This window comes from Erithacus rubecula, assembly GCF_903797595.1.
Source record: "Erithacus rubecula genome assembly, chromosome: 19".
Lineage (NCBI taxonomy): Eukaryota > Metazoa > Chordata > Aves > Passeriformes > Muscicapidae > Erithacus > Erithacus rubecula.
The window spans coordinates 2,099,756-2,116,478 of NC_136671.1; the positions used below are offsets into that span (position 1 = coordinate 2,099,756).

Genomic DNA, 16,723 nt, shown 5'->3' on the forward strand with positions numbered 1-16,723 from the left:
CATCATGACACAGATAAACTTTCTGGGTATCCTGGGTCTGTGTAGGAATAGTACATTGAAATGATTAGAGGTATTTTACTATTTGTCATAATCCAGGTTTGAATTCACAGATTTTATATTTGGAAGTCTTGTATTAGACTCTGCAAAGCTTCCTGAATTTTCTTCCCCACCAGTACTGAAGCTTATGTGAACAATAGGGAAGGGAAACAAATTGTATCCCTGGCCTGTAAGTGGAAAATGTCACCAGTGTCACTGCAAAGTGAGCACAAGCAAATCTTACCAACCTACTGGAAGGTGATGAATATTCCATTTGTCTGTAGAGTGATTATCCAGAAAAATATCACCCTTTTTATAGAGAGCTTGTTTTGAAAACATTCTTATGCTGTTTGTATGTAACAGTTGTTAATTTTTCCATGGAGCTAATCATGAATAGGAGCCATGGATTCCTGCAATCTGTCATTACTGTTGCTGACATGATTTTGTATCAACATTCAACAAAAAAAGCTGCCTGTTTTCAATTTATTGGTTCAAATAGCATGTCCTTGCCTGAGGAACTACTTGCAAAATATTTTCTTCTATTATTTTTCCCTGATGAAGCTTTCTCTTTTGCTTTTTATATCTCCTTCCTTATATAAATATCTATTCAATGATGGATTTCTATGTGAAATAACACGTTGTCTAAATCTGTTTCCTCTTGGAACTCAGAAAAACTGAATCCTGCCTGTCTGAGCCTAGTAGTCACCAAATGAACCTTTTTGGGTTTTACTGTCCTTTTTTATTACTTCTCTGCATAATGAACAGCCACTTGACATGGCAAAACCCAAAAAAATCTTCTGTTGGTATATGTGCACTACATATTTTCACATGGATTTTACATTTTCTTTCTTTAATGACTCATTCAGGTTCTTCCATAGAGCAATGTCCAATGTCTGTGTTTTAATGGCTCATTACTGTCTCTTTAGTGGAAGTTATACTCCTGCACAAACTTAAAACACAAAATGGCTCTATGTATTAACTGGAGTAAGAATTATGCTTACATTTACTCATGATAAGCCTGATTTAAAAAATGAGATAAATTACATCAGATTGTGTTGTTGGGGGGCAGAGTGGTAAATTTTAGAAAACAGATTAATTTTTAAATGTGTATAACCATCTTGGAAAATTCTGCATTTATGTTCCAATGCCAGGAATTTGCATGAAGAATTTAGACTGATGTCCAAATTCATGGTTGGCTGGGAAAAGGAGAGGATTGGCAGGTCTCCATAGTGCATAGAAAAACAAGTTTTCCCTATGCAATCTGTTTTCACCCATTTCACAGTTTTCATGGTTTTGCTGTTGTGAGATTAGTCAAGATAGTTGTTAAGTGCTTTTTAAAACATCTTTTCAAACTCTTTGAACATTTTGTTTGGTTACATGTTCTGTTGTGTTTTTTTTTTTTTTTCTCTGCAAAATCCAGCTTAATATTTGGAGTATATTTTTCTTTGTTTTAGTCTGTTATCAGAACAAATTTATACAAAGCTGTTTTTAGTTGGAGTAGATGTGCAGGGAAGTATGGATGAATTTTCAGAAGTTACCTCATTGCCAATTTGGGCAGTAGTTTCAATTTCCCATTAACATTGTCTTGAGGTAAAGTCTTCATCCTTTGTGATTTTTACTTCCAAAATGAATATTGGCACTGTTTGGAAGGAGAAGTCAGGACCTGGCAAGACACTGTTTGTTAGTGTTACTGTGTAAAGTATTTGCCTTATGGATCAGTATGTGGAGCTGATCTGATAATCTGTAACCAGCAGGTGGTCAGGAAATAAAAATATTTACTTGCATGCTTTCTTTTAATCTCAAAATGAAAAGTGCTCTGTAAATCCTCAAAGAATCTGCTCACAAAGACTGTAGGTTTTTGAGGTTATATATTCTATAATGTCTGTTATTAGCAGAGCCCTTAATGGGGAAATGAGTGTTGGGTGTGACATGAGGTCAGAGACATAAGTTAGTCAACCAGGCATAATACATGCATGTAAAAATGACAAGATTATATGTGTGTAGGCTTAATACATACTTAGATACAGACATAATCTGGAAGCATAATAGATGTAAGCACTTCAAGTAGAAGCAGTTGGATAATAACAGTTCATTTAAAAGGGCACCCTTCAAATCAGTAGTCTTTATATTTTGCTTTTATTTGCTGTAGGAGTAGGAGGAGGTTTTTGAGACAAAGCCTTCTAATGGACTGTAAATGAAATCAGAGGGAAGAATTAAAGTATACTGGAGTGTTTTGTTGACCTCTCAGAAACACTGTGGAGTTTTCAATTTAGGTAAAGGTGCTTCTGACACCATTGAGTTGAGGGGTATCCATCCCAGGTGACTCAGAGTTCAGTTGGGTGACCCTAAGAGATTTTCCTTTTCTACTTCAGCTTTTTTGCAAGTTACTGTACCCTGTCAGTCATCTTGTCTTTGAATCTTGGGGTGATAAAGATGTGGGAGGCAACAGCTGAACTGGAAAGAGTATTTCATAATTGCCCTGAGTCAGACAGCCAAATCCAGCATTTCAGACTGGCAAGCAGTGTGCCAAGAAGAATAAATCCTTTTTGCTGTGTCCTGGATCCCTTCACCCACTCCTAATAACTTCATCAGCTGAAAACGAAGCAGAGCAGACTCTGTGAAATCTAATGAGTTGAGACCTGCTCAGGCATATTTACTGGGAATAAGTGATCATGCTGATTTAAGGAGAAGGGTAGTGGAAAATCTGTAACTATGTCTTTTATTCCTATTAGCTTTGATTGTGTGAAGTTACCGTGTAATTGCCCCATTTGTCTGAATGATCTTTTCTCCTCCTAGCTGGGCTACTGCCATCATCTTGTTCAATAAAAGCCTGTGAATTATGGGTACCAAACACATGCCTGTGGATGGTCAGGGTAACGTGCAGAGCACATCCCAGCACCAGAGCACCATGCTACAATTAATGATACAATTAATGATCTCTTAGCCTTGTCCTTGTAAAGCTTCCATTTGGGAACACACACGTAGCTAACATTTCTTTAGACTGGGATTTTAGATGTAAATATTGTGGTGGGATGGTAACTTTCTTAAGGGTTTTGTTTTCCTTGAATTTTTATGTGATAGTTTTAACTGTAAGATTCAGATTACCACACATTGGGCAAATTTTACTTCATTTTCACACTTGGAATTAATTTACATTTCTGATGACTGTGATTAGCAAAAAATCAAGCATTTTATGTGCCTTGATCTTAAATGTTCCAATAGGCTTCTTTTTGTTGGATTCTGATTTTATTCAAAACAAGATGATTTTCATGAAGACCAGATTTTTGTAGGTTCTCTTGTGTTGTATTTTCTTCTGTATGTATTTCCAAGTATTTTTCAGGATTAGGTTAACAGGATTACGGAAACAGATATTATAAAAGAAATTATGTAGAAAAAAAGTTAGTATGTAGCTGGGTTTACACCCTTTGCTTTCTTCAGTCTTAATTAAATTTGATGCTCAATGATAATAATCAAATTTACTGATTCCCATGACCAGCCAGAAAGTACCTTGTGATGTTTATGAGTGAATATGTATTTGTTCCATGCTATCCATCCCCCTTGATTATGCTGCACTATAATCATGAAAGTCCTGTGTAAATACCTCTATGAGCTCTTGGAATGAGGAATTTTTGACACCCATAAATATCTTATTTACATTATTATTGCCAGCATTCAGCTCTCTTGCACATGAATCCATAATCAGCATTTTGCTAGAGGGGATGCTCCAGTTCTGGTAAGACATTGGAATTTCTGCATGATTACTGTCATTAGCACAAAGGCACTGATGATTGGAGCAAAGCTTTTACTGTTTCACCAGGGTCTCATAAACAAAATCTGGAACACAGGATAAGAACTTTTCTAATGACCCCCCACCCCAACACACACATACACAAAAAAAGGATATTACAGCTGGAATACACTTCTTGGATGGACACGATTTAATCACATTTATGACTCACAGAAATGTATTTCCAGTCCACAGAGCACAACAGTGCAACATTCTCATTTGTCTCTATGAACCAAACATATTCCTCTTTCTTTCATGTCCTCTGTTGTGAAGTTTTCTGTACAAAAGCTGGTCAAATGCAGCTCAAATGCCACTTTGGAACCCTGAAATAAAAAATGAAATAAAGCAAACCTTCCATCAGTGAAATCTCGCAATTAATAATTGTCCCATCTGTTGGTAGCATTCTGCCTGGAGCCAACAGCTGTCCCTTGTTCTCTGCTACATAAAAGAGCTTCATGCATTGAACTCAGAGGGATAGTGCTTTTATAAAATTGGTTGTTTTCTGTCATTTTTGGTTTGTCTTCTATCATTTAGTCCCCTACTGATACTTTCTTGTTAATTCACTGAGTGCTATTAAAAAGTTTGATGACAGCCATGGAATTTCTAGGGAGGTTCAGTGAACTTGCATGGAGGGCAATGGCTGGGTAGGGCTAAAAGCTCTGAATTCACCACCCTACTAAAAGAAAGCTGCAGTTTAAGCCTTAAGGTCTGAGCTCTGGCAGGTATTCCCTGCAGGTGGCTGGCCTGAGGAAAGAGCTGGAAGTGCTTCCAGAGGGTGTGTGGGGATAACAAATACTGTTGGAACAACAAGTATGTGAAAAACGAGAGAAGACACTGCAGATTAAAAAATCAAAGCATGCTTTGCTTTATACTCTGACCTGTGGTGGCATTTCCATGGCCTGCCTGGCACTGACCTGGCTGTTTTCTCCCCAGAACCTGCAGTGGGCTCGGGACGTGCTGCTGGGCAGCGGGGTGCCCTGGCAGCAGCTGAAGCACATGCCTGCACAGGGCCTCTTCTGTGAGAGGAACAAGACCAACTTCTTCAACGTGAGTTTACACAGCTGATAAACACTGAGTGTTCTCACTGCAGCACCTGCTTCTCCTTTGAAAGGTTTGCAAAGGGATGGGGATGTGAAATTCCACACTGGCGTGGTAAACGAGCCATGAGCAGCTAAAGGAAAGGAGAATTTCTGAGGTATTTACTCTCTCTTGAAGGGAGCCACACTAGAGGGATTATTTCTGGTGAACACAGGGAGAGAAGCACCAATGTTTTTTCAGTTATGCATCATTTATCATGTACTTGATGGCTGAGCCTTCTTTAAAAATTCTAATTTTGTTCGTCTTAAGTATCCTCTTGTTTATTGTTTCTCAACTCAACCTGCACTTCTCATGATAAAAATAATGTTATTTGCTCTAAGAACTCAGCAGAGTTGGAAGGAGCTTTCTTGTGCTCTGCTCTCTGTAGCAGGGCTCAGCAGTCTCCAAGCCCCAGGGTGAGGCAGCAGCAGTGTCAGACTGTGCCTGTGTCTGCTCAGTTGCACAGGGGTACCTGTGCCTCACTGACAGGCACACAGAAAGCTCCTGAGACTCACATGAGCATTTATCAACCAATTCCCTGCTGGGATTGCCACTTACTGCTGTTGGCTTTTCTGTGGTATGTCCCAGGGTTCTTGCCTTTTGTTTTCTTGTGACAGGGTTCTTTAGCAGCTCTGCTAAAGTGTGGGGTGAGAGCCTGGAGATGCTCTGCTTGTCATTCTGGGCTGAGTACAGCCCAAATTTGTTATGTGGCTGCCTGTGATGGCAGTGACAAAATTTTGTGTCTCTGCTTCCCTATCCAGTGCTTCTGTTTTAATATTGAAATTGTGAAATTTATTTCAGCATTCTATCTGTTAACATCTATCTTAATTTTTGCTGTATGTTGTGTTAATTAGCACCTCTTGCAAACCTCTTTTAAGTATAAGGTAAGTGCTCTTCTCTAATTATAATACAACTAAGAAATACTGACAATGGTTCAAAATTGATTGATGGATCAGTCTGCTGAAAGGGTTTCATCTTTCTGGAGACAAGTTTTCATTAACAAGTACTGTCAGCCAGCAACTAAATCCTATATACCCATCTGATCACTCCCTTCCCATACCCTCCATGGGATGGGGAGGAAATCAGGAAAAAGGTAAAGCCAGTGGGTTAAGGTCAGTTAAAAAATGGAAATAAAAATATTATAATGAGAGTAATGAAAAGGAAAATAAGAAACAAGGAGGAATAAAACCCAAGAAAAACAAGTGATGCACAATACAGCTGCTCAGTAGCTGCTGACTGAGGTACCAGTTCCCCAGCAGCAATTAGCCCCTCCTGGCCAGCTGCCCCCAGTTTAACCAGTATATACTGGTTTATGTACTTACCTCTATTCCACTCTTTGGCCAGTTCCAGTCAGTTTTCCTGGCCCTGCTCCCTCCCAGCTTCTTGTGCACTTCCTCACTGGCAGAGCCTGGGAAACTGATTTAGAGTAAGCACTGCTTAGCAACAACTACAACATCAGTGTGTTATCAACATTATTCTCACACTGAATCCAAAACACAGTGCTGTACCAGCTACTAGGAATAGAATTAACTCCATCCCAGCTGGAGCCAGGGCACAGCCTGAAAGGGCAGACTAAACAGTGGGGACCTGATTGATGGCTACATGGCTTTGTGCTGATTTCCCTGCACTGTCTGCCAGTTTTCCTTACAAATATCCTGCTGTGATTAGCCCCTCACACTTCTGAATGCTTGGACTCAGATTCACATAGTGCAGAGTATTTCTGTGGAAATTAATGGAATTATTCAACATGCTTCAAGCCAAGTGTGAACTTTGCATGATTAAGGCTGACTTGTTCATCACTGCAGGGTTAAATGTCAAAAGTATTCTGTTTTAATGTATGAGGAAGATGAGCAGTAGGGAACTGAGGGGTGTGTATAAGGGAGTGTTTCTCTTTGAAAATGTGAATTACCACATTAAGAGAGATCAGTGGTTGACCTAAATTGTGTCTAGTTTTTGAATGCTAATGCTAGCTAATTTAATTTAAAGAGATTCCATTATATTCCTAGGTGGAATTTTCTAGCATTATTTCAGGAAGTAATTATTTCTTACTCTGCATACTGATATCTTTATACTCTGAAGGATGGAAAGTACTCGTGTAGCTATTAGACAGCAGTATAATAACATTCTTTTGTAAATCAACAAAAACTTAATTCCCATAATTGATTTTAATCAGAAATTAGATACGCTTTGAAAGAAAATACAACATTCAACAAAAGGTATATGCTGGCCCAGTGCAATATATTGGGAATACTGGTAGGAAAGATAGAAGGTATTTGTAAATTATATTCTCAGTTTGAACTTGGGTCTGTCAGCACACAAAGGGAGCTTTAGTCTTGAGTTCTCCATGTATACCACTGTCTCCAGGCTTTAGAAATTTTGGTTTGGGGATGAACTCCAGTGTCTCAGCTGTGGGGATATCTTGACTTATTCCTGCAGCATACAGGTTAGTCTTCCTGGTAACAGGCATGAGTTTAGCATGATAAAATATTTTGGTGGTCTCATTTTCTACCCAGCAATATTTTCAAAATCCTCTTCAAGTAACATTGTGTGAAGCATGTGGCATTAATCCAGAACAGATGACACAGACAGAGCACAGTGAGAAACTCCAGATCTGAGAGGGAAAGGGCTACAAGTGCCCATGACAAAAAGCTGGTGGTGTCAGCTGACATTCCAGAATTGGACAAACCTAAATCTGTGAACAAGTTGGAAAACAACCTCTCAGCTCTGCTGACCTTGCCTGGGTTAAACCACAACTGTTCTGTTCTCATGCAGAGCTCCCAGCCAGGCAGTGGGGAAGAGGCTGAGCTGCACCATCTGGGTCAGAGCTCTGGTGTGTCATCCCCTGTGCAGATGGTGCTGCAGCCCACTGTCCCAGCTCCTGTCTTCACATACAGACTTGGGTGATAAAACACAAATTCCAGCACTCTACAAAAGTAGTCTTATCTAATCTTAGAAATTAAATGGCCAACTTTAAGATTTTCTAAGCATATTAATGTCCCCCAGGGTTATTTCTAACAGAAACCTTTTACTCAAAGTGTTTATTTGCTTTCATAAAATGTCTTTGGCTTTCTGTTTTGAGAACTCTTCAGTCTTCATGATACAAAAGAGTTAAATGAATGTCTCAGTGGTTTTCTGTAGATATTTTACTACTGGGATATCTTTTTCTTCTGCAGCAAGTAGCAGTGGTGTTTTAAGTCTCTTGTAGAGAAGATTTAGGGTTGTTGAAATTACAAGTGACTCAATTTTACAAGTACAAACAAGAGAGTGCAAGAGAGAAAGCTAGCAGCTCCTCCCAGACATTTTATAAATCATGCATACTCCTAGTAGAATTATTTATGAAATGTTTATGACAGCACTGTATGAAAAGAAATAAACCTGGGTAAAGCTGTCTCTTGTTAAATTTTACTGCAGAACTGCTGGTCTGGATCTGTGTGTCACGGGCTGTTGTATAATTTGTTAGCTGTCACTCTTCTGCAACTTAAATGAGCAAAAAAGGCATGTTCAGTTAGCCCTGACTTGTTCTCATTTGACATATTAGAATAATGTCAGGATACTCAGAACTTCCCTTTTCCAGTTCTAACAAGAAATAGTGTTACTGCATTATTGCCCCTATTTGTTTCCTGAGCAGTAAAGAAAGGCCCTGATTTTCTGTAAGAGGAGTTTCTGCATGTTCATGGCTTTGTTAGTGATGGCAATCATATGAATGAATATTGCTGTTAGATTTTAAAGAGTTTTAGCTGTGTTGCTATAAATTGCTGTCAAATCTGTTTTGTTTGGCCATTTCTCTCTTGCATGTACAGGTACATTGCAGCTTTTCTCCTCTTCGTTTTCTCAGTGTGAGTGTAAATATATGCAGAGATTTTTTTTTTTAGGATGGCTGCAGGATGGTTTCTATAGTAACTAAATTAGAAATTATTTCAGCAGGAGAAAAAAAATCCCAATGTATTGCTTTATATAGTAGGGCACTTTCTTGTATATCCAGATTTCATGGTACTATTAATAAAACAAAGTTAAACTTTGTGCAGAGATGATGGGCATTGATCAGGCTGTGGGTAGGTGGGGATTGTGGAAGAAGCTTTTTGGTGGTTGTGCTTCATATATCAGCAAGTTCTCCATATGGTTTAATATACACTATTTGTATTTTCCTGGCACATCTTCTGTGGTAATAATAATCTGTTGTAATAAAGATCTTCATGTCCATCTTTGGTAACTGTTCCCCACAGACAAAAGCTGTGCATGCACACCATATACTGTAGTGTAGACACTGATGTGCATGAAGTCTTGCTGCAAACTGTTATGGATAATTGTTCTATTTTTAATTCCAAAAGCAATGCAGTGTGTTTATTCTCCTCTGTGTGTGTAGAGCCCTTGATTCTGGCAAGTCTGGGCAAGCAGGGTCAAATTAAGGTGGGGGCATCCACTGAGTGTCTGAAGCTGGAGACAGCACTGAGTTCCCTTTATTTTGCCTTTGTTCATGCCAAGTGTGACTGGGCACTGGCAGGAGACTCTGCTGAGCAGAAGGGCAGGTTCTGGGCACTGAGTAGTTGCAATCTGAAGTTGGTGCTGCAGGTTTCTAAAGGTAGTTCTTATTACACAGCATGGTGTTACCCAGTGGGAGCTTTCTCTGGTACTCTCAGTTCTTCCCTTAGCTGTATTCCAGGCTGAGAGTTACATCTGCCTGTCTTAAGAGGAAAACTGGTTTTGAAAAGGAGAGCAGGGTGCTGTTTTGGATTCTTGTGACCAGAGCAATGTGAATTTGAGATGTAGAAAAAAAGGCTCTTATGAAGTCCCCAATATAGGGGACAAACAGGCAACATGTCTCATCTCTCCTGGTAGTTGGGCAGTTCTATCAAGGAAATTTCATTTTATGCCTTGATTGTGTTTATATTTCCATAGATAGACATTACTGACCTCTGTCAAAAATATGGCATTGAGTGACTATATGGGATTTTCTTTTGATCCAATCCAGCCATTGTTTGTTTCCCTCCCATTTCCATAACCTCAGCATTAGTGATTCTCATGCCTTTGATTAAAATGCAAGATTTGTTGCAGAATTTAGTGTCTCTGTTAGAGACAGCTGGCTGTATATCATCCAGGGGAAGAGGGAAATCCATTAGCAGTGTTCTGAACCTAATTAAGATGTGTGTTCTGCCCAGTCTGAGCTTGCTGCTAATGTTGGCTTGAAGAACCCCCAAACAGCACACAGTGCCAAGGGACAGCTCTTCAAGGTTGCTTGAGACAACCTGACTGAAAGCTAAGGTTCAGTATTTCCTGCCATGTACTTGAAAACTTGAAACTGGAGGCAACAGCAGACTAAAACCACTTCTGTAGAAATCTTATCACTCTGCTTTCCTTCCTGTCCTTGGCTGGGGAGAGATCTGAGTTACTCTCCTCCTGCTCATAGCTGGTGTGTCTCTTTTTGGTTGGCAAATGTGCCTCCAGCTCCTAGACATCTGCTGTGTGGAACATGAGCCTTCCAACCAAGCTACTGCCATTTAAATCACACTGGGGGAAATGGAAAAATCTTGAAGAAACTTTCTGTACATCCATTGAGTTGAGATTGGGCCCTCAGCATGGTGAGAGGTGGAGTTTAATCATGTATGAAGGCTCTGAGAAAATTAATGATTATGTTTTAGTTTGATCATGATTGCTTCTGAAATGTTGGTCTTTTTAGTGCTTCTAACACTTTATGTGAAAATGAGTACAAGGGGTTGTCAACTCAAATTTAAAAACAACAACAAAAAAAAGATGAAATCACAAGGGACATCCCAGAAATCACAAGGGTTTAGTTATTCTCTTTTGCTGTTTGTACTTCTGAGTGTTCTGGATGCCATTTTTATGCAACCACAAGGGAACAGAAACCATAAAGGAATCATTAAAAAAAAAAAACAAAACCAAAAACCACTTTGATTACAGCAACTAGATAATGTTTGAAGCAAGTTATTAGACTTAGTACCATTTAATATGCAAAAACAAGTGTCTAGAAAAGATGATCTCCACCACTGACACTGTGTAGTTGCACTAAACAAAATAGCAATGATACCATAAAGACAACATATAATAATAGTCTAATTTCTTTTTTATTTTTTTACAACTTATTTTTCTTTTCTGTGCTTAGGCTAGGTAGATAGTGACATCTGGTTAGGAGATGGTTAGATTCCTACCTATTTTAGAAGGTAGAATTGTCTGTAACCTCTGGAGGAGATGGCCAGGCTCTCCTGGGCACACACAGCACAGCCCTTGCTGCTCTGCCTCACATGGGCTGCAGCTGCCACACTGCCTGCCTGGCCTGCTGCCCCAGGAATTTTAACAAGGCTTTCAGAGCTTTTCCTACGTTCCCCAATAATGACATTACAGAGCTATTGTTCTTTGTCTGTGTGAGGAAACCATTTCTGGTGTGGTGAAGACATACTTGTGTGGAAAACTGCTGGGAATAAATGAAAAACCTTCCAGGAGTCCCTTCTGAGCCAAATGATTCTATTGATAATCTTAATTTGTAAATAGTGCATAAAAGGCAGATATCCTATAGTTGCAGTACAAGCTAAAGCTTGGAAGACTGAAAAATGCAAACAAATCAGTGTTTTCCCATTCTCTTTTCCTTGTTTTTCTTCCTTTTTGGTTTCTGTTAATTTTCTCCATTTCCTTTCACTGTATCTTCTGCAGAGTAAAATAATGTTACATACAGGTGTGATGCTTCCAATGCTCATCATTGAATGTTCCTTGAGCCACAGGATTAGAGCAACTCCTGCTGAAAAAAATCATTGGCTTACCTGCCTGCAGATTCAGGAAAGCATTTTTAGATTGGTTACATATAATTCTTATTTACAGGATTATTTTTGCATCAAATATATGAACTGCAGGTGGGTTTTTTTGGTTTCTAATTAACATTTAAATTTTGGACAAGCTGATTTATTAAAATGTGTAACAAGGTGATAGGCCAGCCCTTTTCTCAAACCATGACTGAAAGTCAATTTTATGAAACTGAACATGTATGAAGGATTAGTGACTCTGAGTTTACTGAGGTTTTTGTGTTTGAAATAGGCTGACTGTTTCTATGTGGGAAAAGGTAGCTGTTCAAAAATCCACCTTTTAATAAAGTGATCATATTAATGTCCACTGTTTTTTCTCATCTAGTGTGGTGAAGGGGAAAGGAGAAGCAGAGAAGTACAATAGAAGTTTTCCCTACAGAGTTAAAAAATTTCTTTTCTGACTTTACCTTTGACAGTTGTTCTTTTGTCAGTAAAAAGCCATTTTCCATCTTTGCCACTTGTTTTTCTATCTGTAAACTTAATGTCATTCTACTCATCTGTCCACTGATTTTCTAACATTTTAGTTGAAAGAATGCTTTTAGTAGATGCAGAGGAATTTGTTCTCTCATTCTCTCTCACTTGCTCTCATGTGTGCTCACTCCCCTTAGTACCAACTCTGGGAGCAAAGGTAAGCAAGGAGTTAACTGTGCAAGTGAAACTTTCATAGTGATTGGCCTGAGACCAGAAACCCAGCAAGAAATGAAGTCTTAAAAGTTGCCTATAAAAAGCTAGATAACTTTTTCAACCTCTGCCCAACATGTTATTTACAGTTCTTCACTCCATCCTCTTGGAAAAACAGAACTCATCAGTGAAAAATGTCCGTCCTTCACAGAGTTTTCTGTCTCAATATATACAGGCTGTTCCTCCTGGCCAGCTTTGCAGGCTTCCAAGACCCAGCTAGTAAAGATGCCAATAAATCTAAATCCCTGGAGATACAAGCATGGGGTTTGAAGCTGTCATTTGTGCCAGTGGATATTAAACAGCTATTTTTTTCCATTCTGTTTCCCTAGGAAAAGTTTCTTCTTTTGTTGAGTAATTGAATTTCTAGGCAAAGGTAAGCAAGGGAGCAAATAAACTGAAATAAATGAAGCTATTACTTTGTGGAAGAGAAATTGTCATGGAGATTGTAGTGTGTTACAGGACATAGAGCAGTTAGTTTTAAATCTGGACCTTAAAAGTCTAACAGCAAACATTCCACCCACTCTAAACAGTATTTGAATGGTGGAGGCTTGCTGGAATACTGTGTGATGAGTGTCCTTTTACAAATGTGTAATGAATAAACCCATAATTTGATTTTTCCATCTGCTAGCTCTGATCAGATATGGGTGTGAGAGCTACTTTTAGGCACTTAATGGGATTACTTTTACACTTGGATTGGCTTCTTTCCTCTTAAAAAAAAAAAAATCTAAATAAGATTTTTTCAACTAACTGAAGATTTTTAAATACAGTAGGAGAACAGAGTTTTAAAGGTGTTGATCCATGAAAAGTCTTTAAAATACATGTTTTTGTATTATATGTGTACTATATGTCTATTATCCATTTATCAGACTAGTTTTTGCAGGTTCTTACTGAGTTATTTCTTCTAGCTTTATCATGGAAATAAATGGTAAGAACAGTTACATCAGTGTAGACTGCTGCATAAACAAAACAAACAAACCCAGAGAGAACTAAATCTGATAACTTTGAATAAAATCTAAGATATAAAATTGAGTCTTTAATTACCTGTCAGTAGCTTTCCTTTCTCCTACAAATTCCTACAGCAGTTTCCTCTTTTATACATTCAGTTTTGTAGATATTTCCAGAACTACTTTTGAGGTAGGTATCAGCTTGTGTCTGATCTTGCTCAGCACAGCACTTGTCTGTGCCATACTCCAGGTATGGCAGATTTTTTTCATTCTTGCATCTTGTCTGTATAAAAACACCAATCTCACTCTGAAGGTGAAAGACCCCAAATGGTAGTAAAGGAACAAAAAACCACTTCCATCAGGCAAGCAGCTCACTCTGCCTTTCTGGAGCCCTGGGAGAATTTCCTTCTGCACCAGTGATAGTTCTAATTCACCTGGAATTATAGTAATTTATTATAACTTTTATCCTTGTAGAAAGAAGAGAATTAATAGTGAAATTAACTTTATTTTATTAAAGAAGTGTATTTCATGATAAATATTCCAGGAATCCTAGTTCTCTGGAAAATGATATAAGTGTTTTTCATGGATATACACTGTCTTAGTGTAGAAATGAAAACAGAAGAATGTGGGATGAGAGCAGCATGATGCAAGTCTCTGTGTACCTGTGCAAGCAGGTAGCATTTATGCATAAATATTTTTTAATCTAATGGCTACAGCAAGATATAATTGGCCAAGTTAAAAGGTTAGGATGGAGAAGGTAAGATGGCAGATGGTGACAGGTATGAGCAGGTTTGTTGTGTGTAGGCTGACTGCAATGTCACTGCACAGAGCTGAAATGTGGACATTGAAGTGGGAGTTCTCTGAGTAATAGTACTCCATCTTTTGGCAAAATTCCTAAAGTTAGAGGAGTAAAAATGTTGAATATTGTATAGTGTGTTATTGTTCCAGACTCTCTGGCTCCTGTGGAGGAGGTAGGATTTCCTGGCATAGTATGAACACTTTTGGAGTTTGCGTGGTGGCTGCTGTGGGAAGCAGCAGGGGTTGACCACTCAGACAAGGTGACTTTCTCAGCCTCCTGCAAGGAGTGGAAACAAAACAGGGATGAGTGGGTGAGTGAAAGTAATGAGACCCATAGTGGTCAGTATTTCAGCATGCTCCTCTGAACACTCAGATGTATTACTGTGATCTGACAAGGGAATTTCTGTAGGAGCTTGATTGACAAATGGCTTTTTTCCAGGAGCTTTATGGCCTTTGTTCATTTCAGTGGTCTCCATCTCCTCCAGTTTGCTTACTCACCTCCTGTCAATAAAGTTTCACAAAATCAGCTTCTATGCAGTTGTTTAATTTTTCTGTAGGTTATAGGAAGGAAAATCAGAAAAAAAGCCACCACAAGCTTTTCACTTGAAGCACTTCCTAAAAGTTGCTCAGAATGAATTATGAATTTTGCTGGCTATTTGGTTTGCTGACACAGTAAAAATCAGAACTGAAAACTCCTACCAGGTCATTTTCTATTTAAATCTTTATCTCTTCAGCTGCTCCCTGTGTGTATATTCAGAGTGAATTAGCACTCAGACTATGATCTCCTGTTTAGCAGACTGAAGCTAGTGGGAGTTGTTAATACAATGGCATTTTCTTAAGTATTCACAGATAATTTAATGAGCTTGGTGTAACAGCAAAAATGATTTCTGTTTACACATGCTTGGTTTATTCCTCCTGACAGACTGCACTAAGGGTTTAAAAGTATGTGTTGGGGTTTGTTGCTCATTTTTTTCTTAATTAATAGTATAACTATCAACTACAGCATTTCAGAATCACTGGGCTCCAGTTATTTCAGTCACTGAAGTGACTAAATTATTTCCAAGTGGGAAAAATCTGGACAAACCTGGAGATAGGCCAGGCTTTTCTGTCCATGTAGCTTATCCATGGAAAGTGTGTGCAGCCTTCCCAAACTCTGACACCTTAGCACTGCCTTCTGTCATGGCTGATCTGCTTAATACAGAGTGCATATTTCATGTGTGTAATCCATGTGTGGCAGGTTCAGGGTTAAGCTGAAATAGAATCATGAATCAGATTTTAAAGAGAAGTAGGGCTTGCAGGCCCATGTGGCTGTATAATGAAGATGGGATTTCTGAGGTGAATGCAGTGCAGTGATTTCAAAGGTATTTTCTTGGTAGCATAAGGGAAAATATTCATAAAGGGAATGAGAGTGTTGAAGTGAAGTGCACATTCCAAATGCTTTGTAAGCTGAAGTACTGACAATGGGATCAACTTAATCCTTAAAAAATTTATTTAGTGACACATAAAGGTGCTGTTTTCATGCCTGTAAATAGTTTTTTCAACAGGCTTGAAAGAAAAACATATGGCTTTGTTTGCCCTTAGACTGACAGCTCTGTACAAAAGGTCCTACTGAAAATTAATTACTTCCCAGCAGGTTTCAGGTCAGGGTATTTTCATTGTAATTTTTTTTTTCCAATAAATAAGAAGGCAAAAGTATTTTTCTGAATTATTTATACTAAAGAGAAAATTACTTTCAGAACCAACAAAAGTAATGTTTCACATTTTCTAGTGTTTCAAATAAAACATGCAACTATTTACACAGACATTTTCTGAAACTTGAGCTTATTTCAAACAAACAGATTTTGGAAGCTTAGGCTTTTCCTAAATGTTTTTTTAAAAACCTTCTTTTCAATATTTAAATTGCATGAGCAAATAAGCAATATTTTGTATAGTTTGTAAACAGAACACCAAGCTATAAAAGTATTAGAAACTGACTGAAATTTAAATTAACAGCAGTGAGTGTGTTTCAGCTGGAGGGAGTCTTGATCAGGAAGCAGACTTGGGTTCTCAGCATTGCTAGGTTGTGTTGCAGAATTTCAAGTGAAGAATTTTACCAAAAACCCCACTGTTGATTGCTTTGAAGATCATCACTGTCTTGATGTGAAATTTCAGAACAATCAGTTTGCTGACATTCATAAATATCAACTCCTGTGCCGTAAAAATTATTATTCCAAGTTATGCCCCTTGTCACCCAGGCACTTAGAAAGCAAAAGGATTTGAATTAGGGAAGAAAAGAGGAGACATAGAGACAGCACTTAACTGCTTTACACATTTCCTGCCCAGGATTTAGATAATCAATGTGACCCTGCTGACAAAGTATGGGAGAAATAATTTTTAGCAGAAGGGTGTGTTTCAGCCTTGTGCATTAGTAGTCAGTGAGTGCTCTCTTGCTGAAATCCTTGCTAGAAGGCACAGCCAGTGTTTTCTGGGCTGAACATCACAGTGACAGGGTAGGCAGGTAGAGCATTCCCATGTAGGCCTATTTTCTGGGTTATTTTGTCACTGTCTTCTCAATATGTCACTTTTCTCCCTTCAAAATCTGACAAGTCTCT

The 16,723-nt window shown here is 38.5% G+C and overlaps 1 protein-coding gene across 1 annotated transcript in view; it reads left to right on the forward strand.

Moving 5' to 3' along the window:
* CABIN1 (calcineurin binding protein 1) overlaps positions 1 to 16,723 on the forward strand; it is a 106,609-nt gene that overhangs the window by 44,140 nt on the left and 45,746 nt on the right. The window contains exon 30 of the mRNA XM_079322756.1: positions 4,757 to 4,870. Within this exon, the coding sequence (XP_079178882.1) occupies positions 4,757 to 4,870 (114 nt within the window). The remainder of the gene's footprint in view (positions 1 to 4,756; positions 4,871 to 16,723) is intronic.